This window comes from Rhipicephalus sanguineus, chromosome 4 (genome assembly GCF_013339695.2).
Source record: "Rhipicephalus sanguineus isolate Rsan-2018 chromosome 4, BIME_Rsan_1.4, whole genome shotgun sequence".
Taxonomy (NCBI): domain Eukaryota; kingdom Metazoa; phylum Arthropoda; class Arachnida; order Ixodida; family Ixodidae; genus Rhipicephalus; species Rhipicephalus sanguineus.
Genome location: NC_051179.1, coordinates 134,368,561 through 134,393,954, shown reverse-complemented (window position 1 = coordinate 134,393,954; position 25,394 = coordinate 134,368,561). Strand labels below are relative to the sequence as shown.

Here is a 25,394-nt window from a genome sequence, read left to right as displayed (position 1 = left end):
GCGAACCTCTGGCACTTTGATCGTTTCTATCTACGTATCTATCTCTCTACTTATCTATCTAGCTTCCCGCCTACATCTGGCTGCTCCCGTGACCGCCTCCTGAACATGGTGTAGAACAAAATTGGCATGGGAGGGTAAAATGATTTGATGAATATGCCTGTCGGGTCATGACATGAATAACGTGAAAACGCTGTTGCGTACGTCGTCCAACGCTTTCCTCCAGACACGTGTGGCACATACCCGTTTACCACGGCCCGTGGTGTACGGGTATGTGCCACAGGTGATTGACAGTTTATATCTACCCAGAAACGGCTAGAGCAGACATTGGTAATTTAAATGCGAGAGCGTTAAGAAAAACCGACATCGGCAGCGTTGACCCGACGAATGGAAAAAATAATAATTAGAATCCCAGTAGGAATCGAACACAAGCATTCTGCGTGGCATTCAGGTATTCTACCAAAGAGCCACGCCCGGTCTATAAACTGCTTTGGAAAAACTGACTATGCAGGCGTTATGTCGGTGCAACTTCAGGTGTGATTGTGGTGTTGGCTATCTCATTTTACAAGACAGTAATAAACACTAGATATGCAGTCCTACGATACAGACGTCATATCAGATTAACGTCTGTGGTTTCAGTGTTGGCTCTGCTTTTACAGCAGTCTAATATACATTACATTTGTATTCCTATGATTCAGCACGCTATATTGAAGCATTACTCGACGTCGGAGGAATACATGAACGAACGTTACGTATAATATTCACATGATTTCACCATAAAGTACACTTTGTTTCGATAATACAGACGCATGTACTCTAGCGTGAGGGCTGACGTTACGTCGCACCATAAATTAACCTTTAAACGCCAGTGTTGTCGACTTGCCTGGTAAGCCCACTATGTGTACACAGCTACTACAATTACAAAAACACGTCGATCCACCTTGTACCGCTTGGCTCAAAGCCATAAAATACAGCAGACTGCTTCGCATGAAACCGATTCCCACAACGCCTGTGATCTGCCGAATGTTTTAACATTGCGTTTTCCATTTCATTTTTAGTTACTATTCTGTGCAGTCTTTCGTGATGTCTAAATGGGTGAATTACTGCCCTTTCGCGTTTTCAGTATATTAGTTAGAACATCATACCTCGAGCAACAACATTTTTGAGGTGGCAGTCACAAGGAGAATGCAAGTGAAATTTTACCAGAAATGCAGAATGGTACTTCGTTGGAAACAAAGTGCAAGTCGAAGGCTTTAACGAATGTTACGGAACAAAATGTGAACCTATTCATGTCATATCACGCTTTTATTGCCGAACATGCCAATTTCCATCACCTTAACTCCTTCAAAGTCAAATTCAATCTAACTTGCGGTCATTTTTCTCCCGCATCTCGTTTTGCTCACATCGAGAGGAAGCAGATAAGAAAGAAATGCGGGAAGTTTGCAATAAGTCGCACAAAGCTTGGCACAGCCCGTTACCGCTCGTACTACTACTACTACTACTACTACTACTACTACTACTACTACTACTACTACTACTACTACTACTACTACCACTACTCTACTACTACTACTACTACTACTACTACTGCTACTACTACTACTGTGGTTCATAAGGAAAGGAAAAAGGCACCTAATTTCTGTCTGCCTATAGGCGACGCGGCGCACTGCGTTATAGGGGTGGGGTACGGGGGGATAAAAGAAAAGTAGAAAGAAATAGGGAAGGAAGTGATCGGAAGTCGATAGGCGCGACGAAGAGAGAAGAGGACATGAAAGATTGGGGAGCCGGTCACAGGAGTTCAGGGACGGGACCGCGATCAGCTAGAGGCACGATGCACGTCGGTGACGAGGCGGCGAAGGCCCCGGCGACGAGAGGCGCACGAGGCAACTGTCACGGGGCGTCGACGGCGAGAGGCACAAGTACGTCCTTAACGGGCGAACGGGGCATCGCGGGCGACGCGACCGTCCTGCGTGAAATCCTCCGAGCGACTCCCCACTCGTACTCCAGGTCGACCAACTCGTCTAGCTTCGCGATGCGTGGCTTCCTCCTCGGGAGTACGCCCTTCCTTAGGACGCCGCATGACTCTCTCTACACGATCGGGCGCAGCCAGGCTATGCACAATAGAGCGGATGATATGCTCTATAGAACTAAGCCTCGTCCTACGAAGGGCGTGGCTTTGCTACAGCGCATGCTGTAGGTGGTGCGGTGTCTGGTCGCTAGACGACGCACAGATTGCTTCCTGTTTCCGTCTTTTAAATGCGAAGCAATCCTTAGAGAACCTTTGGCACTTTGAGCGTTTCTATCTACTTATCTATCTATCTATCTATCTAGCCGCCTACGTCTGGGGACTCTCATGATGGCCTCGTTAACTTGGTGTAGACCAAAATTGGCATGGGAGGGTAAGTGGATTTGACGAATATGACTGTCGGCTCATGACATAAATAACGTGAAAATCCTGTCGCGTACGTCGTCAAACCCTTTCCTCAGGCACGTGTGGCACATGTCCGTTTACCACGGGCCGCGGTGCACAGGTATGCGCCACAGGCGGTTTACAGTTTATCTCTACCCAGGAATGGCGAGAACAGACATTAAATGCGAGAGCGTGAAGAAAAACAGACATCGGCAGCGTTGACGCGACGAATGGAAAGAATGAAAATTAGGATCCCAGCAGGAATCGAACCCGAGCATTTTGCGTGGCAATCAGGTATTCTACCACAGAGCCACGCCAGACCTTTAAACCGGTTTGGAAAAACAGCCTATGCAGGCGTAATGTCGGTGCAACGTCAATAGTGGTTGTGGTGCTTGCTATCTAATTTTACAAGAAAGCAATAAACACCACATGATACTTGTACGATGTGTACTCCTACGATACAGGCGTCATATCAGATTAACGGCTGTTGTTTCAGCGTTGGCTCCGCTTTCATAGCAGCCTAATAAACATTAGATTTTATTGCTATGATTAAGCAAGCTATATTGAAGCATTGCTCGACGCCGGAGGAATACATTAAGGAAAGTTACGTATGACATTCACATCATCGCACCGTAAAGTGCACTTAGTCCGCCAGAACGACGCAGTGTCCTCTTCATTTCTTACGAGGCTGCGCGATGGCCTCGTGCTTACCGAGGATGATGCCAGATTGATTGACAGCTGCTTTGTAGACTAGGCTACCGTAGGACACATACGCCCAGGTAGTCTAGGAATACGACAAGCGCCATCCACTGATGTTGGCCTACGTAGCACTATCCAGACCTACCAGCCTTGACGGCCTATACTTCAGCGACTTCAGATTCCGACTTCGATTCCGACAAGGCGACTTCAGATTCCGACATGTCGCCGGCTCTATCTACAGAAAATTTGTCGACGAAATGACCGAGGCATCCACGATTTCCAACAGCTCTACTATACCTCATACTTGACTGCACATGGACCCCTCGCCACCGCGATCACGACCTGATCCGATAAGAAGTCATGACCACCTGCTGGTGCTCCCTGACCGTGAGGATGATGACCTTGTTCAAGAACTGTCAAGAACTTCTTCCACACATGCACACGAGTTCGTGAAACGTGCGTGCGTTCTCCAATATAAGGGATAAGTATAAGCACAACACAGCAGCTTACCGCTCCCGGTGTAGGTATAATACCCACGTTGCCGTTGGCAGCGTTACCCAACGGTAAAGAACTGGTTATATAACACATATGCGGCTGTTCAAGATGTATGTGTGCGTATAAAATTTATACGAATCTTTAGCGTCATTTTGTAACGTTTGGCTCAGTAAAAAAAAAGTTACGCCACAGTCACCTTCCCGCCGCATGCCTCGTATAACATCGACTCCCGCAGTACGTGGAATCTGCCGAATTTTTCTTTATCTCTCTCTGTGCTCGTTCTTTCACCGATCAGGATTATTACTGGCCATGCCGTGGCGGTGAGTAGTGGGATGTGCTCAAATTCTGTGGCACATACACATTCACGATGATAATAGTTTTCGGGCACGACCACAGATTTTACGGAGAGTAAAACAGCTAAAAAGTAATAGCTCTTTGACGGAATACTGGGTGCACTGCAAACCGTTTCACACCCTTATAGGTGTATTTGCGATAAAGCACCTATCGTACACCCTTTTTTCCTGTCAATATTATCCGGAAGGGTGTAATGTCTTCTTTGCACACCCTTCGCACACCCTTTTTCTATTTTTGGGTGTACAATGGGTGTATGTTCTGTTAAACACCCATGGGTGTTCTTTGAATTTTACACCTATGGGTCAATTCACGCATTGAATTCACCCATAGGTGTAAACAGGTATCGTTGTACTGCTGAATGCAATTAACTGAGACACTGAACACCACGGGCAACGCCTCCTGAAACCACGGGTCACCACCCTGTTCGACAGAGCGTCTTGGCACAGGAGCAAGGTGTCAATTTGGCACAGGATACTGTTTCACGAGGCACCTGAGTGTGAAGCTACCTGCTCGTGAATCAGTAATGGTTCACATTGGTTTGCTAAGCTTGCCACTAAATTTTCATTCTTTTAGTAGTGCATCACAAGTCAGCTGTAATTACAAAGACGCATGTATTTTGCCTACTTTATTAGGCAAGTGGTAGTGAAAATAAAATATAGCATTGTCGTGCCTGAGGTTCTGAATGCAGTGAGTCAACTGATGTTACTTATTTTGAGCTCACATATATTTAAGCCTTTACATCCCGATTTATTTTTGAGAAATCGTTTCCAAAATAATTTTATTTATTGCTTGATTGGATTGACACGTTGAATTAATGCCCGAAATACATTCGGAATAATATATGTATTTGTTTAGCATTCATAAGCATTTGTTCAGTTTAGAGATAGTTGGCTTCACTGCACTGTGATCATCGCAAACACCTCTCCTAACGCTTAATCTATAGCATACATATACAGTGAAATCTCGTTGACACGATTCTGCATAATACGTTTTTCAGCCTAATACGTTCTCCTTTTTATTTCCTGCCAACATCCCTTGAAAATATTGCATTTTCATGCGTTTAATACCATCACACTTTTGCCAAAACTGGATAATACGACCGCGAAAGTGGATCTTGACCGATATATCGAGAAATCCTGCGTTTATTCTTCGCTATGACAGCTCCCACCGCGTTCCAACAACTCACGATCTGCGCGTAGCAGAGCCGCTGAGACCACAGCAGCATCAACTTAGCGGCGAAAAGATCATCTTTTCTTTGAGATTATATATATACATATATATTGCCGCTTTGTGAGGGCCCCCCGTCCAGTGAAGGGAGACTTTAAGCCCTGCTTGTAGTGATGCAGCCCTTCGTCCCAATGCTTACTGCGATTCGAATACACTGTGTAAAGCATAACAAAACATAACACTGCCGCAGAAAGCTGCGCCCACGCGACCCAACAACGGCCGGGGCGCCACCTCCTCGGCCGGCGCAGCCGCCGCGGCCGCCGCGCGTGCGCAGCGCGCGGAACAGCTCTATCACCACGTGACTTATGCAACGCGCTCAGACACGCCGCCGGACTCATCGTTTTCTGCGTGTGTTGTGCGTCGCCTCCCGATCGGTCGAGTTTTGCAGTCGGTGTTTCGGTTGTTTGAAGTGTGCCTGCTCTGTGTGCTCGTCCTTTACCTTCTGCCAGTGCTGCTTATTACGAAGATGCACTATACTCAAAGGGAGACCTGCAGCTTCATATCGTGGAGCACTCGAACTGAAACGGTATGTACCACTATCACGTTGCTACGGCCAGCGCCTTGTTAACTCCGAGAGCGCGATCTAATGCCGTTAACTAAGCTTTTCTTAACTGGTTGACGATCGGTGAGCATTTGTTAACGTAGCGAGCATATGTGAGTGCATTGTTTCATCGGGATGAAGGCAAAGTTGTGTGACATTAGGCGCGGGCAGGCTTTGCTTTGTTTGGTGTTGAAAGCAGTGTGCGCATGCGCGGCTGTGATTCGGAGGGGGATTTGAACGCAGTTGTGGCGGTGCCCGCCTGTCGGCGGTGGTGTTGGAAGGGGGCCCCGCTCTCGATGAATTAAGAATAGTTGGCTTGTGACGGCGCCTCTTACCTCTAAGCGTCAAGCGTGTCTAAGGCGCGTATGCTTCGGCCTGTTGGTAATTCAAGTGCATTTTTTGTCGCACAAGAAAAAAAAAAAAAGAAACAGGACAGAAAACAACGACGTGGTGTCCGCGTCGTTCTTTTCCGTCCGTGTTCGTTTTGTGCGCTAAAAATACCGTGATGCTTGGGTTGATGTGTGTGGGTCATTTTAACGCAGCATGTTGCTTCGTTTTAGGTACGCCGCGCGAAGCTCGCCTAAGTGCTAATACATTCCGTTTCGTTAAATTCGTACCGATGTTTTAATTCATCCATAACATAGGTTTCCTGATAATGCCGGCACCCGTGCACGGGGAGCCGTTCGTTAAACTTGACTTGTGTTCGAATGAATTTTTCATGTCTATGTGTGGCCGAATCGCCTTAATTACCTGAACTGTGCTCGAGCATCTGTGTGCACTTAGACGTGCGCAGGGTTCCCCATCAGGGGGGAGGGAAGTAGGAAGGTTAATCGCTGCCCCCCTCCCCCCGCCTTACTAAAAAGTCACAGTATGGTGGCAGACATTGCGCCCCCCCCCCCCCTCTGTCTGAATTGACTAGGGGGGGGGGGGCGCACCCTCCCCCCTTCGTGCTTACGCCTGAGTGCCCGCGTTCAAGCACAATTTATTTTATTCTGTTTGTTTCCATTATGTCTAGCTTTCATTATTTTGTTGTGGTTATTAAGAGTTATATGCGCCTCGCCTTGCTTTGGCGTTGTAACTTCGCTAAATACTTTTACGTGTACAAACATTAAAAAACGCAGTTTGCACGACCACCTCCAATGATATTATTTGGTAAAAGACAAGCCTAATGATTTATAAGAGATTTTAAATTCTGCAATCATCTTCAAGGCTGCAACTTGCAGCCTTGAAGAGAACTCCTTGTGCATAGTTTTGTTTTATATGCTTTTTATCGATGTGCAGGAATCCTTCATGCCACTAAAGAATGCTCCGTTTTCTTTAAAAATGCGGATGATATTTGTCAAATAGTACTTTCTCTTTCCCAAACAAACTAATTGCACGTAGAAAAGCTGTTAATTCTCTCCAGTTCCATATGGGGCATCTTATGAGCTTCATATTTGGATGGTACTATCGTGAGCAATATGAGCTCGAACATGCGAGCGCGTGGCGAACAGCCTTGAACCTTACGTCGGCTGATTCGCAGCGGCGGCTGTCGGAAACAAAGCGGAAAGGGCGCCGCGCTTTCACTAGCTGTTGACCCTCCCGCTTCGATATTGTTGATGCGAAACAGCATCTTAGAGAGTGTCAGAGGCCGCTAGCGGTGATATGAATTCCCATCAACGCGAACAGCCACATCAGACTAGGTAGCTGCTGAGATATCGGCTGTGACGTAGCCTGCCACGATGCGCAGGCCATGCTTGCGCATCGTTATCTCGGTGGTGTCGGCTGAGGATTTTGCCGCGCCTCATTTATTTATTTTGTTATCATTGCTAGCGGTCATTGGCACGCAATCAGCCGACATCTCGCAGCAACGCTAGCGAGGCGGGAGTACCAACAGTCAGCGGAACAGCGCCCCCCCCATCCCCTGCAGTTTCGGCAACGCCATCCACGTATCATCCTATCTCAGTTTTAAGGCTATTTTCCACGTGCTCGCATGTTCGAGCCCATATTACTCACGATAGTACACGGTACAGAAACTGTTATTTACTGAAACAAATAATTGAAGTCTGCGTAGCGCTTTCCAGACAATGATCTTTTTATTTTTTATCATGCAGGGAGAGAGCGTTCCAATAACACCTTGCATTGTGTACGATGGCCCCGATCTTCCCTATGCAAGCAAGCTTTTCCTCCCTGTGGACAAAGAACTGCTCTTCAGTGTGTCCAATGCCGAAGAATGAGTAGCTGCACTCATGGCAGCACATTGGCTGTTAAATATCGACTGCTATCACAAAATGTTCAACGTTCTCGTCGCTGTTAAATGGCTCCTTCTTGGCCAGTGGGTAATGACTCCGAGGACACAAGTAGTAAAGCTCCTGAACATTTTCAAGAAAGCCTAGAAAATAGGCCTTAGCTTCTGCTTAAAGTATGTCGCCACCTGTGATTAACTCGAGCTTAAGCCATAAAGTTATATTTTCATATGGTAACGAGTAGTTATTTGTTTTACATTATACAGAAACGAATACTATGGCGGTACTAGTATTTCATTTCAATTTCTTGCTCATTTTCTTGTGACATTTTAATACAAGCCATTTTGTCTGCCGATTTCAACATGTTCTCGCAGGTCATTCCACTTTGTGGTTATTGGCTTAGTTTTTATATTCAAAGGACTTTGTGACTTTTTTGCAGTAGTTTTAATAATTGAGATCTTTTGCTATTTAAACTTTAGCTTAACAAAACTGCCAGTACTTGTCAGTGAAATTAGTGCATCGAATATTGTGTTAAAATTTATTTTTGAGCTATATGACAAGCTTTAAGTTTTGTCAATATTTTTTTAAAGAAATAAATACTCGTTTTATTCAATTACCAATGATTCTGTTGTCTTTGCTTGGAAAGGGATAATCTTTAAATTTCTCTGAACATGCCCGTGTAAAATTTGATTCCACTTTTGTTATGTAGGTAATGCTTCTGCAGGGCTGTCGTTGTCATAACGTCCCTATTCCCATGCATTTCCTGCATATTACCGCATTTAGCATGCGCTGCGACGTGCGCGTCATGGCGCGATTGCTCACTTTTTTGTGTTGGAGCCACAATCTATTGCTCTTGAGAAAGTGGGAAATATTTCATAATTTCAGCAATGTGCACAGTTTTCTACTTCACTCATGTACTTTCCCAGAAAAGAGATAATATGGAGGCCTGCTGTGGAAAACGACGTTCTGAGTCCTTATAATGTTGCGTGAGTCGTCACGGAGCATTGATACCCTGCTCGTGTATCAGCTACAGCTGTGTGATGGCAGTGTTTACCCTGCTAAGAAAGTCGACAACAGGCACAATAGTGTGGGCACTGCTGGAATTTTGAAACTTTATCAACCCACTTTCTCATCAAGGGATTGCACATTTCTGAACTATCTCCTTAACAGGAGAGCGACCAGACCGTACCTTGTGTGTTCCAGTTGATTTCAAACACATACACTGATGTTATGCAGCCCATTTAAGACGATGGCACCTTATTTTATCAACAGCATGAGTGCAGGTATAAGAAGTGGCACCAATATTTCCCTTCTTGGGAAGGGCAACTACAGTGGGAAAATTCATTCTGGGGTGTGGCCAAAGGGACCAAGTGTCTGTAGTGCCCCAAGGGGGCTGACAGGGAAGAAGGTTCATTTGTGCTTCTCCCTGTAACTGCTATCCTTTCGAGGGCGGTTTCATCTATTACACCCCACTCGCACGGGTGTAGCTTGTTCTAAGACCCATACTGCACTATACGGCTGTGTTACAATGAAGCATGTTAAATTGAATTCTTCATTATGAAGTGGAAATAACGCCCTTGCTTCATATTTTGACACAAACGCCTTGGTCATTTGTGCTCCTTGTTTGGCCGCATACGCGATGCCGCTCCGCACACTCGAGAAAGGTCATTGAATACCGTAGAATTTGTCTCGAATGTACGAGCTCTGTGTTTATTAAAGCTTGACTTTATTTTGTACTATTGGATAACTGTGTGAACATCTTGCAATATGTGTCAACACATTTTAGGTAATAACGTTGTATTCAGTCACGATTGCACTGTATATATAAGGGCCATATATGCCGTGCTTCATATGCATTATAAAATCTGTGCTGCTGCCAGGATTTTCCCTCTGTGGCAGGAGCCACTATAATAGGTCATGCGCCCTTGAAAGGACTAGCTAAAGGGTAAGCTTTCTAGCGTTTCAATGGGAGCCAACTGGGAGGGGCGAACCACTCGAATTATGGAAATTTTTGCCTGGGTGTTTGGGTGTAATTGTGCATAAACACCCTAACGCCCTTTTTCTCGTTTGGGTGTAATGTGCTTTTACACCCTACACCCTTTTTTCATTTGGGTGTAATATGCTTTTACACCCATTGGGTGAAAGTTTGAAATTACACCCATTGTATAGGTGTAATCCTGCTTGGTACACCTATTTTTTGGGGTGTAGGGGTGTGAGTTATAGACACCAAGTTACACCCATACGGGTGTAAAGTGGTTTACAGTGTGGCAGGTGCAAGGCATTTGACGTATTTTGTTGTAAGTGTATTCATTTTCATTTGAAGTTAACTTATGAAAAAATATATATGATTTAGCTTTAGTTGTACACGAGCCTGTGCTATGCTCAGTGGGGGAGCCTCATAATCATTCCGATCCCCCTGAGTGGGTAGGTGCCATCATCCAAGGAGCATCATCATCATCATCATTCATCCATGGTGAAAGGTGACCACCACGAAGAAAGGCGTCGACTCTAAAACAAGAACGACGCGATCAGCGCTGCTTATTAAAAAGGCTTCACTCATTAGGTATTGGCAACGGGAGGCTGCGAAAGCTTCACGACATGAAGCTTTCTCATATAGTGCCGTAGAGTAAGCGCACCGTCGGCTTAGGGTTTGTCTAAAGCCACTAACTTTCACATACATGAACCCGAATTCCGATTCACCTCGAGATCGTTTTTAAGGCTACTTCATTTTACAGAGGGCCCTTGTATTGTAGTCATTTTACGCAAAAACAATCAAGAAAAAAAAAAAACGTGGGCAACTTCCGCCAGTGGTGCAAGGCTGGAACCAACAGCGGATATAGTGTTTGGCTATGCTTTTGCTAGAGATGCGAAGTTTTTGCTAGTAGTATTAAGTAGGCCTATGTCTACGCTTGGCTATTCTTCTCCGGTTTCGTTCTGTTCTCCACGCTACGCACGTGTTAGGCGTATTGGCCTAAACTTTCACGCGACTAAATTTCACGTGATGTTGTATTTCAGTCACGGGACTAGCTATTACGTGTTTTGGCGGGAGCATGTCAGGTGACTAGTTGTTTCGTGATGTTAAGTGATTTTGGTCACGTGACTAGTTGTTTTGTGATGTTACGTGGTTTTAGTCACGTGATTAGGTGTTACGTAATTTTTAGTAACCTGACTAGTTGTTTTGTGATGTTACGTGAGCTTACACACGTCACTTTATGTTGCGTGATGTTACAAGATTTTTAGCCAAGTTAGTAGTTGTTACGCGATTTTTAGTCAGGTGACTAGTTGTTACGTGATGTTAAGTGATTTTTAGTCATGCGACTAATTGTTAGGTGACGTTACGTGATTTCAGTCACGTGAGTAGATGTTACGTGGTGTTACGTGAGTTTTAGTCACGTGACAAGTTGTTGCGTGATGTTACGTGATTTTAGTCACGTGAGTAGTTACGTGATCTTATGTGATTTTTAGTCACGTGATTAATTGTTACGCGATGTTGCGGGATTTTAGTTGCGTGACTGGTTGGCATGTGATGTTGCGTGATATTTAGTCCCGTAACAGACTCGCTAATTATAGTTATTGTACGGAGATATCGGCGACCTGTTGTGGTTGTGAAGCAGAAGATTAAGAAGAAAGAAAGCGAGCGCGTGCCGGTTCCTGATGACGATGATTTCTGTTGGCACTACCCGACGCGACGAAAAGCTTAACGAGCTGAGCTGGTAAATGTCTCTTCACGGAGCGAGCAAGATAGTTGTGCGTGCCCAAGTATAGGCAAGAAAAAAAGAAAGTCGACACAATGCGGCAACTTGCATCTCCTCTGTCATATTTGCAGTGATTCCACTCCTGCGCCAACTGCGCCAAAGTGCGCCAAATTGTATTTACTGCGCCATTCTGATAATATCGACGAAATTTGCGCCAAACTGCGCCAAAGTCTCGGGTTTGGGGGCGTCTATGACCGGCAATCGCACCGCCGGCGCGTCAGAACATGTGCAGCTCGATCTTGGGGCTGCCAATAAAGTCGCAATCATGGACCAAGAATTATTCCGCTGAATAAATAGCGCTAGCGCGTGCGTTCCGAGTAAGCCACGATGCCATGCACGGTGCCGACGCAGCTTCTGTTCTGCAAGTCGGCTCGACAGCAAAACGCGCTCTCCGCAGAGGCTCGTGACGTCTAGGCCTATCGGTAGCGAGAAAGTGCGACGGCGATTTATGGACGGACGTCGTCTGTTCCAGAAACGCTGCTGATAGCTCGTTTCAAGCGTCGCACGGCACGTAAGGAAAGCAATGTTCAGTAATAACTACATGAGTGCCGCTAAAATGTCTGTCACTTCTGTTTCCGAACATCGCGGAATGAAATCTGTGATCGCTCGCAGGAGATATGGGACAATATCGAATTTTCCTTGCTTCGCGTTTATGGAAGAGCACGCGAACGGTGGAAACGCGTTGACACTTTTCCTCAGATATACTTTATCCATGGATCTTCATCCAGAACAGCTTTTTCGTAATTCCTTCCGCCAGCACGTCCGAGTTTGTAATCACTCTGCGGTAAATACCCCTTAAAAGGCCCTGCCCTTTCGAGCTCATGTGCTAGGGTTCCAATTCGAATGTTTTGCTTGCTTTTTAAAAATGTCATCTCATTAGTAAAATCATATCTCCTGGTCGGAACAGCCGCAAATGCGCAGCTGTCAGTAGCGGGCCCGTCGCTGACGGCCCACAGTGATGCGGCTACGCCATATTACACGTCCGCCCCTCGCTTTCGGGGGTCAATAGCTAACGGTTAAAAAAACTCAGTTTCGCTTAAGAGCGAAGCAATGAATGCGATACCAAAAAATTCTGCTGTGAAACGAAGTAAGACTAGCAGCTAACTCTTTTGGATCCGATCTCGCGTAACTCAACAAAACGCTGGTTTAAGGGACTATGGCCCCTCCAGGAACCGAAGCGTTTTCTTGCTCCGAGTTCTCTAAACGCGAAGTAAGCGTTCAGAGCACAGCGAGTTTACGAGCTGTCTCCTGATGCCTCGAGATAGCGCGCGCGCAAGCTACTGCGCCCTTCGAAAGATGCGCACCCCCCTTCCGCTCCCCTGGCGTCCCTTCATGCTCCTTACGACAGACGGGCGGGGCGTTTCCTCTCTGTTTGATGAGCAATCGACGGCAGGCCCGCACGCGGGAAGATGTTATCTCATGCGCTGTCCGTGCGGCGGAGACAGACGGCCGGCTAGTTTAATCTCCGCTTCAGCCGCGTTCGTCGCCAGCGCTCGCGAGCTTTTACCCGCGGCTAGAATAAGCGTGGTGATGTTATTAATTTGGACTTTATACGGAAAATTACGGCAACGGCGACGGCAAAAATCCGCCGAGAGTGCCCATATAATTGCTATCGCAAGGGTCAATGTACGGGGCAGATTTTGCGCCCCCCCCCCCCTGCCCGCCCCTGTGCGCACGCCTATTCTCCTGAGATGATTTTTTCCATGAGATTTGCAATGAATCGAAATATTTCTAGCCTTCATAAGAGCCCCGTAATAATACTCAGGTGCTTGAATGTTAATGCAATATGCTTCTGTATTGCACTCCAGGATGTAAAATTCGTTGCTCCAAAGTGCTCCCAGATGCAAAATTATCTGCTCCAAAGTGCTCCAAGATGAAAATTTTGCTGCTCCAAAGTGCTCCAAAACGGAAATTTTGCTGCTCCAAAAATTGCTCCAAATCAGAAGTCCTCGGTAGCATCACTGTATTTGCATTTCGTCCATGCGTTTCTTCGCGTTTATCTTTGCTATATAGACGTCGGACTCTGGAGTTTTGCAAGACGCGTAGCGCCACGCGTCGCAGCAGTATTGGGTAGTGCAAAGTCCGACTCTTTTGCAGAGATTGCTATCGAACCAGGACCTAGCGTGTTCAAAACAATGATTGAATTTATATTGGGTGCGTTTGCGCATTTAACACTGAGAAAGAGAGCTGCGAATTTCTCTCCGCTAGTCGGACGCGCCACCGAACCGCCAAAGTGCTTGCTGGATCGCTCGCCAGAGCAATGGCGAAAACAAAAGCAGACGCGACAGCTCCGCACGCTACGAAGAAACGCCGCAACCGACGCTACTGTCACGCTCGCACGTGTTCGAACGCGTTCCCCACAGCCGGTCGCATGAGAAAGTGTGATAATGTGGCTGTGATTTTGTTGTCTTGAGTAGCCCTTACAGAGAACCGTGGTAACCTTGACTGTGAAGCTCAGCAGAGTCTCCGACCACGGTGCGTGCCGTGTAAAGGCACGTGCACACTGGCGGAAAGCATGCCGCGACGGCGTCCTGCCCGTCAGCACCTCCGCGCGGCGAGAAGCGGCACGCTGTCCACGTTGCCGGCACGCGAGTCACGAGACAAGAGTGGATATGTCGAGGCACGCGCGCCCGCCTGCTCGCTGCCGGCTCGAGATTTATCCCCGAAAGACGGAGACGGGTGGTGCGGGTGGTAAAGAATAGTGTATGGTTGCTATGACGACAGCCCATGTGAGAAGGAAGAGGCGATAAATCAGGCGCTGATTGGTGGTTTGCTTGCGCGGCAGCCGGTGGCAGCGGTGAAAATACGTCCCAGAGCGATTAGATCGGCGGGAGAGAAACTTTCCGGCGGCGCGGGAGAAAGAGAGAAAAGCGGCGTCGAGCGAGCTGTGAGAGGCGCGCGGGAGAGTGCCGCCCCATCGGTGCTTTCGTACCTTAACACGGAGTGAGCAGCTAGAGGCAGACTAAAGGCACGCGCGATGAACAACCCGCACACCGCGACCTCACGTAATCTGAATTGGTCGTAACCACAGAGGATCGAACACGTACGTTTTAAAGGTCAAAGTTCCGGTGCTAACTAGCAAATGCTAATACGTGCGTCTACAAGTAAATCGCAGAATGTTGGTCATGACTGCCTCCAGGTTTGCTTTGCCCATGGCCTCCGCGACTGCCGGAGGTAATCTCGGAGGCCACGGCTTTGTCCTGCGAAAGAGGCACGTATCCCCATTTTTAGTATATACAAACGGAAGACAACCCTAAACAGAACATATCTGTATAAAACGCGAAAAAAGCCACAACACAGAGAAACGAAGGGAACAGGACGACGCGCTTCATCCTGTTCCCTTCGTTCTCTGTGCTGTTGTTTTTTGCACCCTTTCTAGAAATATGAATTTGCACCAAATTGCCCAACTGTCCCTGCTGGTTCGTCACCGGAACGTTCGAGGATGCGCGATAAATCACTACAGCGCAGAGGAAGCGAGAGACGAAGGGCGAATGCAACTGAAAAGGCGAAAATTGTCGGGGCCATTCGTTCCTCATAAACAGAGCTTTGTACCACTTATCGTAAGATTCATAGCTAAATAAATTGATCGCGTATGTACTGCAACGCTTTCACGTTATGTATAACCCAAAGTTAACGAACTTGGGCGCTGCAGAACGGACGTCGGAGGGCTTGCCTTGAAGTCGATGTCGTGCTATGGTCGCTTCTACTAGCGGGCTGCAGCGCTCCGAAATAACTGAAACTTCTGCTGCGATGTACATACCCGCAGTTCACTTTCATGAGCTGCCTACTTTTGTGAATCGTGGATTGGCCAAAGAAGCTTCCCAGGTCCTTGATTTTCAGGAAACCATACCTCTACACATAAGAAAGAAGGGGCTGTATTGTGGCCTATGCACATTCGCTTGCGGACGGATCTCTGTGCACTACCCAGATAGAGCCAGGGCTGCGATGAGGGAGGGCACTACTAGCGGTGTTTTTCGCAGCGCCGCTTGGGTGGAATCTCACGTCAATGGACTGCCAAGACAACTATCTGGTCTTACCCATCCACTTATGAATGGCTACAACCAACACACTCTCGAGTGTAATCTACGAATGCACGTCGTTTATGGCACAGTCATAGGTGCGATAATCTGCCAAGAAAATTGTATGTTGCTCTTCGATTGGGAAAATACGAATAAGAGGCGGCGGCACGCTCTGCTTTTACCCAGATTTTGTCTACAAAACGTGCTATTCATTGTAGGTCATATATTATGAAAATAAAGATTGCAAGTTGAGGAGGAAAACTGTAGTTGTAAGTGCGGCAAGACTCACCCTCGACAAACTGCTAGTGGTATTTGATAAGGGTATCTTCAATGGTTTGCTGCAGATTAAGTTTGAAATGAAACCTTTATATGTTGCAGACGCATCACGTAACGCAGTGCACCTATCCGTGCGCTCTATCGCATGGTCATCCCAGTCGCAGTTATGGAATACTGTTTCTAGCGGAGGAGGACGGTACGCCGTGCTGTGTGAGTGACGCTCCTTTGTTCTTTAAAAAACAAGGTGTCACGTATTTCATGATGTATTAAACATTTATGATCGCACGTCGTCAGAGAAATTTTCGGAACATGCATGTAGAAAAACAGTTCGATCTCCTGCACAAATTAGGATTCACAGTTATGCTGTCCTCTCGCACCGCTGCACTAATGCGCGTTACAACTGTTAAACTATATTCTATATAACTAAGAAGGCAAGCGCCCGTTTCTCCAATGGTTTTTTGCGGAAACTGCGGAAAAATTGAAGGAACGAAGAAGTTACGGTAACCATCTTTTGTCTTGAATCTTTAACTGCCTTAAACTTCACCATTGTGATAAATTCCTCCCAATGACGACTATAAACTTGTTCTAAGACAACATTTAAAACCGGCCAACATGCGCAGAATCTGTTCTATCTTGTCGATCAAATATAGGTAACAAAAGCATACTGAGGAAATGATTTTCTCTGTAACAACAGATGCAGACTTGCTGTGTTCTTGTCGCGTTTATCAATAATAATAATAATAATAATAATAATAATAATAATAATAATAATAATAATAATAATAATAATAATAATAATAATAATAATAATTAATAATAATATAATTTAGCTCATTGCCAATTTATTGCATCATAAATATGCTTTGGCTTCAGAAAACGTGTCCGACAGGGCTAGCATAACACAGATAACAAAAAAACAGGCACAAATGGTTTACTAGTTCACAAAACACTATATTATGTCATAAAAATAAAGCTAGTTGACGGGAAGCACATACACACTATATTACAACAAGCTGTAATGAAAGGAAGCGAACGAAAATGCATCCCAGATTCCGTTCGTTTGCCCATCTAAGTGAACTGTGTGGAGTTGCGCATATGGTTTATTCCACGGAGCAAGAATTCTTGAGGAGGCGAAACTGCGCTCGCTCGGGCGCCCTAATAAAGTCACGAAATCGGGCACAGCGCTCCCGCGCCCTCTGTCGTGAGAGTCCGCCAGCGGAGAAGGAAAAATGCGCGCGTCCCTCTCACCGCGCTCTCCGACGAAGCTCGTCGGTTCAAGGCCATTCGTCACCGATTCGACGTTCGCGCCCGAATGGATGTGTTTTAACGCGACAGCGTTAACGAGCTCGTTTCGCAGAAATACCGGTGTCGGCGTCGGTGTCGGCGAGGCTAGCAATTGAGAAGGCGATGCGCACAGGGCCCGATTACGCTATCACGTTCTACTCTCAAAGGCGAAGCTCAAGCGCACTCCAAGTTTTTGCGGTAAATTAACGAGAAAAATGGCGTCACATACAGCAAAATTACCAGCGTGATATATTTTGTACAACGTGAAATCTATAATTTTTGATAACGTCAACTCAATTAGTTAGGTATAATTTATTTCAACGAATGATGGGACTTACCCTATATGCCATCAATTCAGATTTGGGTTGTTGCGGCGGCCGCATTTAGATGGAGGCGAAATGCTAAAGGCCCGTGTGCTTACATTTAGGTGCACGTTACAAAACCCCAGGAGGTTGAAATTTCACATTGTCTTTTTTTTTTTTAGAACAGCAGACAAGTATCTGGGACAGCGCGCGGAAAGATTGAGGGCATGGCGTCTCGAAACAACACTGGCCGTTTCGGTTTGTCAAGGAGAACTTCGCCACCAAGTTCTCCATAATAGCGCCGCCTGTCTATGTCACTGTCCGATAAGTGCTTCTCGCAAACGTAGTCACGAGGCGTCAGCTGTCGGTCATTTCTTGGTATGGCGCGAGCCCACGCTTCCAACCTCACTGGGTCTCTAGGAACTTTGAAGGTAATTACCTTCTCCTTGCAGGACGCGTACCCACTGCTGCAGTTCGGCACGACACATTACCGCCCCATCCTGAAGTAGCACTGGGCGAAATCTGCAAAGCACTCTCCTTTTTCGCGGCGTGAAAAGCGCGCGCAAACATCGAGGAGTCGGCTCCGCCGGCGCAACGCGCGGAAGCCACTGAGAGCATTAAAGAGAGAAAAAAAAAACAGCAAATCGCCAAGGGAACTTTCCCTCCCAAGGCCACCTACGCATGCGCGCGCAGAACATGCGAGCGAGGAGCGAGGGGCGTGTGCATGCGGCGGCAGACGTCGTCTGCTCATGGGCCGCTACTAGCAGTTCGTTTCAAGCGCTGTACGGCCTATAATTCCGGCAATATCGATTAGTAACTGCAGCTAAAATATCTGTCATATCTACCTATTGATGTTACAGGCAGAAATCTTAGAAATTTTATAATGTATGCGGCGCTATCACGATTTTTATGCGTCGCGCCCATAGAAGAGCATGTAAAAGATGGCAACAGGCCGAAAGCGTCATCTGTCGTGCTTCGGCGTAACCGCAATCCGCCGTGACGCTATCGCGCCGCCCTCGCGCGCTGCCGCGGCCGAGAGATTCTCCTCCTCAAATACTTCTTTCTCCGTGGGTTTATTCGGTGCTCAAGATATTTTAACTTTTAGAGCTTGGTCATGTATCCGTAATACACATTGCTCCCTTTTATTGCTACAACAATTATCAGGACCCTCTCGGCGAGTTTTGCCATCGCCGTCATGTCTCGTATATGTTTTGTTCATTTATTTATTTATTTGGCAATATTTCTGAGAGAGAGTAAGTCTTGGATGGCAAGACAGATATATATATATATATATATATATATATATATATATATATATATATAAGGCCTAAATGCGGAAGCGTTACTTCGATTGCCCCAAGGTTATAAGTATAAGACTATATGTATGCGCCTTCATAAAAAACAACGGTTTATTTTGTCGACGTTTCGATCGGAGACCGATCTTCATCCAGACGGTCTCCGATCGAAACGTCGACAAAACAAACCGTTGTTTTTATGAAGGCGCATATAGTCTTATATATATAAGCCACGAATAAAAATAATACAGAACAAACATTTTTCGAAGCGCGCGACCGAACCTGCGACCCCTCGCTCCGCAGCGCAGCAGGAACAAATTGGAATGGCACATGACGAACAGCAAGTAGTTCTAAACTTGCAGCGCGCCGCTCACGCACAAAGGACACACGAAAAGAACACGCAGAGCGAGCGTGAAAAAACAACCGGCATAGCTCGACACTTCCAGCTCGCTGCTTAACCCTTTCGGCCCTGGAGCGTCAGTTGACGACACCGCACAAAAGTTCCCCTAGCATCTCGGAAATGAAACCAAAACTGCTCATTCTTGGGGAAATACTTCTTCAATGATCCCCACTGTGATTGACACCAAAGTTGCGACATGCTTGCGTAGCTGGGAGCCACAAAGGAGAAGAAGCTTGACCGAAGTCATGGGTGACGCTGAAGCGGGTCAGGTGAGGTGGCTAAGCGCCGTTTTCGGGACGTCGTACAGAAGCTGTTTCAAGGAATATCACATTGAAAAATGAGACGTTCACATTTTGTGTGCTCTAGTGAGTAGCATCAATAAAGTAGCGATTTTCCTAATTTGATGACCACTGAGCCCTGATGATCTAATTTAATTCCATGCTAATTAATCCATAAATACTTGCACCACTGGCCTGATTTTTTCATTTTTGGCCTTCTGAGGTCCCAACTATTAGATAAACACGCGCAAATAATGTCTCCCGTCAAACTAAAAAATCCATGGCTGAAAAGGTCAAACACAAAACAGTACGCATAAAAAGAACGCACAGCTATACACAGGAAGAGCGCGAACTAGGAAGTGTCACAGTTGTTACTTCAACTAGCCCCTCTTTTGGCTCGTCTTGCTAGCAGCTCTATCCTTTCGCAAACGCTGCCGCTGCAGCGAGCGAAGTGACGTTCGTGCGGCCTGTTGTTTCAACTCAAACTTTGCGGTGACAGCACAATACGTACAAACCTCTGCCCTGAAGAGAAACCTCCCCCCCCCCCTTTCATGCCATGTGCAATATGCATTAGTAGTATTTCAGATATAATGGTTACAATGCAGGTATGTAGTGTTCTGATGAGTACTCAGTGTGTAGCATGACGCTGTCGTTTTTTTTGCGTAGTATCTTTGTATTCCCACTCCTGCTTACAGCCTTCTTAGGCTAGCAGTACTTTACAAATAAATATATAAATATATAAATAAAAGCGCACGAGGACAGGCGCACGAGGACACCGCCCTGTATGTCATAGTACAAATCGGAGGCACACATCCAAACTCCGCTGAAACACTAGAGGATTTTAGAACTCGGGATCTAAGGAGCTAGGGGAGCCAAGAAATTTGCGAGCCGTCAGGGCGTATGAGCAGAACCTAACGTACTCTTGGGCTCTTGAGCTCGCGTTGTCCCAAGAACCAAAAATCCAAAACTAGCGTTGGAATTGCCAACGAGGTGACGTAAACGAAGCGTGGACAACGACGCGGCATGGCCCGCCTCTCGCGTAATTTTAATTTCTCCACGTGTGGCTTCCCGTGCGTTTGACCCAACGTCGCCTGCGTTTGATCCAACTGTAAAACGCTGCTGCTCCTCCGAACACAAAAGCAGCCTACCCAAGACAGCCAAAGCGGGGCGACGGCCTTTACAGCGCGCCATTCGTGGGGATGATACTGAACACGCTGAAGCACCTCCGAGCTCTGCGTAACACCAGCGGTAACCGTGTATATGAATAGCTCGTTGGTAGTATGTTGGAGGAAGTGCACTGCGTGGCGCAATTGTGTGCAGCGAGCTGCGGTGAGAAGGGGTCGCAGGTTCGAATCCTCGCTCGGGCACATCTGCAACATTTTCTTCAGATTATGCTTATTTGCAGCGCTTATATATATATATATATATATATATATATGGTGTTTCAAGAAATGTGTCCGAAAATACTCAAAAATCAGGAAGATGCGATATTTGTTCCACACCTTCACAATTACTTCTTTTGTAGCTGCAGGCATCTTAAGATAACTAAAGACATCATTTGGGACACTAATTATGAAAGCTAGATTAATTAACCTTTTAATTAGCGGAGGTAGGTGGTTAAGTAAAATGGGAGAATTCAAGTCCGTCATGCGAAGAACCCATTGCAGCTTTGAGGTTTCGAATAAGCGGCCTCTAGTAATAATTGCGAAGTAATGAAATTTAACCAAATGCTGCGGCGAAACCGAAACTGAAACGCGGGAGTGCTCAACTGCCATATTCTTCTGAGACGTCCAGAATGAGTGAGCGTCGTTATATCGAGCATCAACCGACTTCGCTGTGCTTGTGTGCGGGCTGCGCTTGCTAATATAGCACGCATGGCGCACATACATTAACGAACGCTGAAGAACTACACCTCTGTACTCGTTGTCTTGAACAGTGACGTCATTCTGGTCGTCTGCTTGTTGCGCTCATCGGTGCTTCGGTTTCGGTTTCGCCGTTGAAATTGGTTGAATTTCATTACGCTGAAATAATTAATAGAGGTCGCTTTTTCTTTATCTCAAAGCTGCGATGGGTTCTTCGCATAAAGAACTTCAATTCTCCCATTTGACATAACCGCCTACCTCCATTAATTAACAAGTTAGGTAATATAACTTTCGTAATTACTGTCCCAAATGATACCTTTAACCATCTTAAGATGCCTCTCGCCACAGAAGTAGCAAATGTAAAGGCAGCGAGAAAATATCGCATTTTCCTGATTTTAGAGGATTTTCGGACTCATTTCTTGAAACGCCCTGCTTATATATATATATATATATATATATATATATATATATATATATATATATATATATATATATATATATATATATATATATACATGTACGTGCCATGACGGCGACGGCAAAAGCCCGCCCACAGTGTCATATCATTGCTATCACAATAAAATATTGACATGAACACGACATATGAGAAGACGGCGGAAACTCTTCTTCGTTTCTCTCAACTTTTTGGCCTAGACAAATGATTGGATACCACAAGGTGCGACTGTAAGAACTGGTGTCGTAAATGATGGTGACCTAGAACGTCAAGAAGCCATCTCGAAAACTATGATAGTTTGCTCGCCCCAAAACGAAATCACCAGCGCACGACGGCTCGGCTCGTCAAACGGTGTACGGATTCTTTTCGTCAGTTAAAAGCTGCTTAGTCCCATACAGGCCGGACTAGCATGATGCCATTTTCGACCTTTCGTACTAATGGTGAATATTTGTGAACAGATCGCTTTTTTTTCTGCGCCCACGCAGAAAAAAAAACCGAATGTTCTGGTAGTGAACCCTGGAAAGCATCAGGACAGACGACGCGTACATGTATGCTTGTCGAGTGGCTCCATAATGGCACAACATAGGGTGTACCTGCGTGTTCGTAGACTAGCACAGTCAGCGTGTATCACAATTGATGAAGGAGGCGAAACGTTTGGTTCTCGGCGACATCATGGCCGATGATTCCATCACAGACGCCTGGACAATTCTGTTCAAAGATCACGCCTCCGAAAGCATCAAAACAAGTTTCTGCCAAGGGACCGCCTGCAGTAGAAAGCACCTTGAATAGGTCGCCTAAAACGTTTTGCAGCCACTGCTGATGCCGAATTCATCATCTACTTACGGTGCTTCACAACACCATTACATCTGTGATAGCTGTTCGCCATAAACAAGCAGCATTAGCCGCAAAACCAATTTTGGAGGCTCTCATTCCATTCCTCGACGGCCTTTACTAAACCCCGTATTCAGAAACGCTCCTTCACTTGAACTTGGCTTGCCACCGCCTTCAACGCATTTCGAACGCGTTGCCTTTAGGCTGTGCCAAGGCAGCACAAACGCGTTTCGAACACTCTGCCTTTAGGCCGTGCCTGGGCAGCACAAACGCGTTTCGAACGCGCTGCCTTTAGGCTGTGCCAAGGCAGCACAAACGCGTTTCGAACGCGCTGCCCAAGGCGGTGGCAAGTCAAGTTCAAGTCGAGGAGCGTTTCTGAATACGGGGGTTACTAAGAGCAATATGAAGTCTTTTTGAAAGTCCCGTCTCTTTGTGCTTCACTGATATGTCAGGTGCTCCTGTCGCGTCCTTATGCGCCTCGTTATAAACACCAAGTCACATCTCGTAGCGCTTCAAGAAACCAGTGTATCGGTATTCAGGTATTGCAGGTCGATGCACAGTGCCGGCATGCGGTCCTTTCCAGAGAACGGAAGCCAAGCATTCAAGTAATGTTCTAAAAGTATTGTACGTAAAAGCTTACATGCATTTCACAGTTATTGACACAGGTAACATTTGTGACGCCGATTTTGGAGGTATTGTTGCTGCTGTCAGCCTTAGAAATACAACCACGACCGTGGCAAGCATATATTTTCGACCGACACGGTCTTCACACACCACATCACTGCAGTGCGTAATCTCTCCGTGTGGCCCGTTTTTTCTGCGATGCTAGGACTTTATTCCTCCCAAACCTAGCTGGTTTTCTAGTCCACAAGACAGTCGTGGTGTGCAGATCGATTAGCTAGGCCCCAAAGACTCGGGCGACAGATCACACGGCTCAACTGTGTTTGCCGAACCGGCGCGGCCAGGTGGTGCAGCAGAGCAGTAGCCTTCAGCGACGCCGAGGGTGTGCATTGGACCAGTCTGCTCCGAATCTGTGGTGTCACAGGCGTCACGGGACGCTGATATTGCGGAAAATGACGCGAGATGGGCAGGCATGCAAGAAGGACAACTGCCCGTGACGGAGCGAGGTTCCACTGGCTCTCCCTACAAAAAGCGCACATGAGAGGCAGGGACCGAGCATTGGAGGGCCGCGTGCCTCTCCTTCAACAGATTGACCGGCACGCGAACGCGGTCAATATTGACTTAGCAGCCGGACGCTACCTGTAAGGGAGCAATCCAGACTGGGCGTGAGGCGGAAAACGTCAAAGGAGGTCCAAACGAACCATGGGCAGTGTGGTTGGTCTCTGGCCGAGGGCGATGCTCAACGCCGCATCTCTGCAGCCCGGAGCGTGACTCGTTTCCTTTGATTAAAATCTATTCGCGTCTTCGCACACTTTAATCGAGTACCATATTTCCCCCCTTTTAGCCGCAACAAAAGACGGAAGAATGTGTTAAAATAAAGGGGAGGGGGGATGAGGGGCGGGTTATATGCAGCGTTTATATGCATGTTTTATTTTCCTTTTGTTGAGGTAAAGTGAAAGGGTGCGACAGATCACACGGCTCGGGCGACACATCACACGGCTCAACTGCGTTTGCCGAACCGGCGTGGCCAGGTGGTGGAGCAGAGCAGTAGCCTGCAGCGACGCCGAGGGTGTGCACTGCACCAGTCTGCTCCGAATCTGTGGCGTCACCGTGATATGCAGGGGCGATTTATATGCGAGAAAATACGGTGATGCAAACGCTTCAAGTTCGATGAGAGCTGCGGGCATACATAAGGTACATCTTCAGCTAAGCCTCCCAACTTCAAAGTCCATCCATCCGGGTAAGAATCCCTTGATTTCCTGGGCACACAAATATCCCAAGGAACGAGCTCTCTCATCAGTGAGCCTTGCATCATCAAAGCATCAGACAACTCGGGGATGCACAACGCGAGGTGGAAGTGTGCCTCGACGTTTATCTGAGGCGACGCCTATGAGGAATAAATGTTAATGAAACAAAGGAGTACGTGAATTACAGCGGGCGAGGCCGTTCTTCCAGGGCCTCGCTGGCCACAGCGGCACGCGGGCTCCGACCCGTGGTGGACAGCTGGCTTCCCAGGGACATATTCACAAGTCGCCCCTTCCAAGACCACGTTCGTTTTTTTTAAAGTGTAGAACAGCTTAAGGGACCGCCCTGCAGTCGTCTCATGTCTCGCGTTGGTGTCACGCAGTCTCCTATCTTGCGTTGCCGTCACGCAGGTCCCACGTTTGATTCGCATAAGGCGAGCAGGCGGCACGTTCGGAACGCAGCGCGCGGTTTCCCGGGAACGTCAGCTTCGCCGAAGAGCTAATTCCTATGTGCCATTGACAGCGATACGCCACCGTTGGGAGTAATACACAGATCTTCTGAAGAGAGAAGCACAGGCGAAACGCCAGCACCAGGAGCTAGACGCACCGTGCCGGCGGCAGCAACAGCAGAAAAGCAGTAATTAGATAATCGCAAAACAAATCAAATATACACAGGAAAAGATCTTACAGATATCGAATACCACACCATCCCACGAAACGAACAGAAAAGAGCAGGTAAATACAAGATAAACACAGGATAAGCATGCGAAGCAATGCTCCGCAGTTCGCACAGCTTTCATTTTTGGCGGTCCTGGCGTTGATTTT

General features: G+C 46.8%; 1 protein-coding gene across 1 annotated transcript in view; it reads left to right on the top strand.

Moving 5' to 3' along the window:
• The window catches only part of LOC119390722 (uncharacterized), a 30,436-nt gene that overhangs the window by 2,167 nt on the left and 2,875 nt on the right, over positions 1–25,394 (top strand). Inside the window, exon 3 of the mRNA XM_037658407.1 lies at positions 16,101–16,208. Coding sequence (XP_037514335.1) covers positions 16,101–16,208 — 108 coding nt within the window. The remainder of the gene's footprint in view (positions 1–16,100; positions 16,209–25,394) is intronic.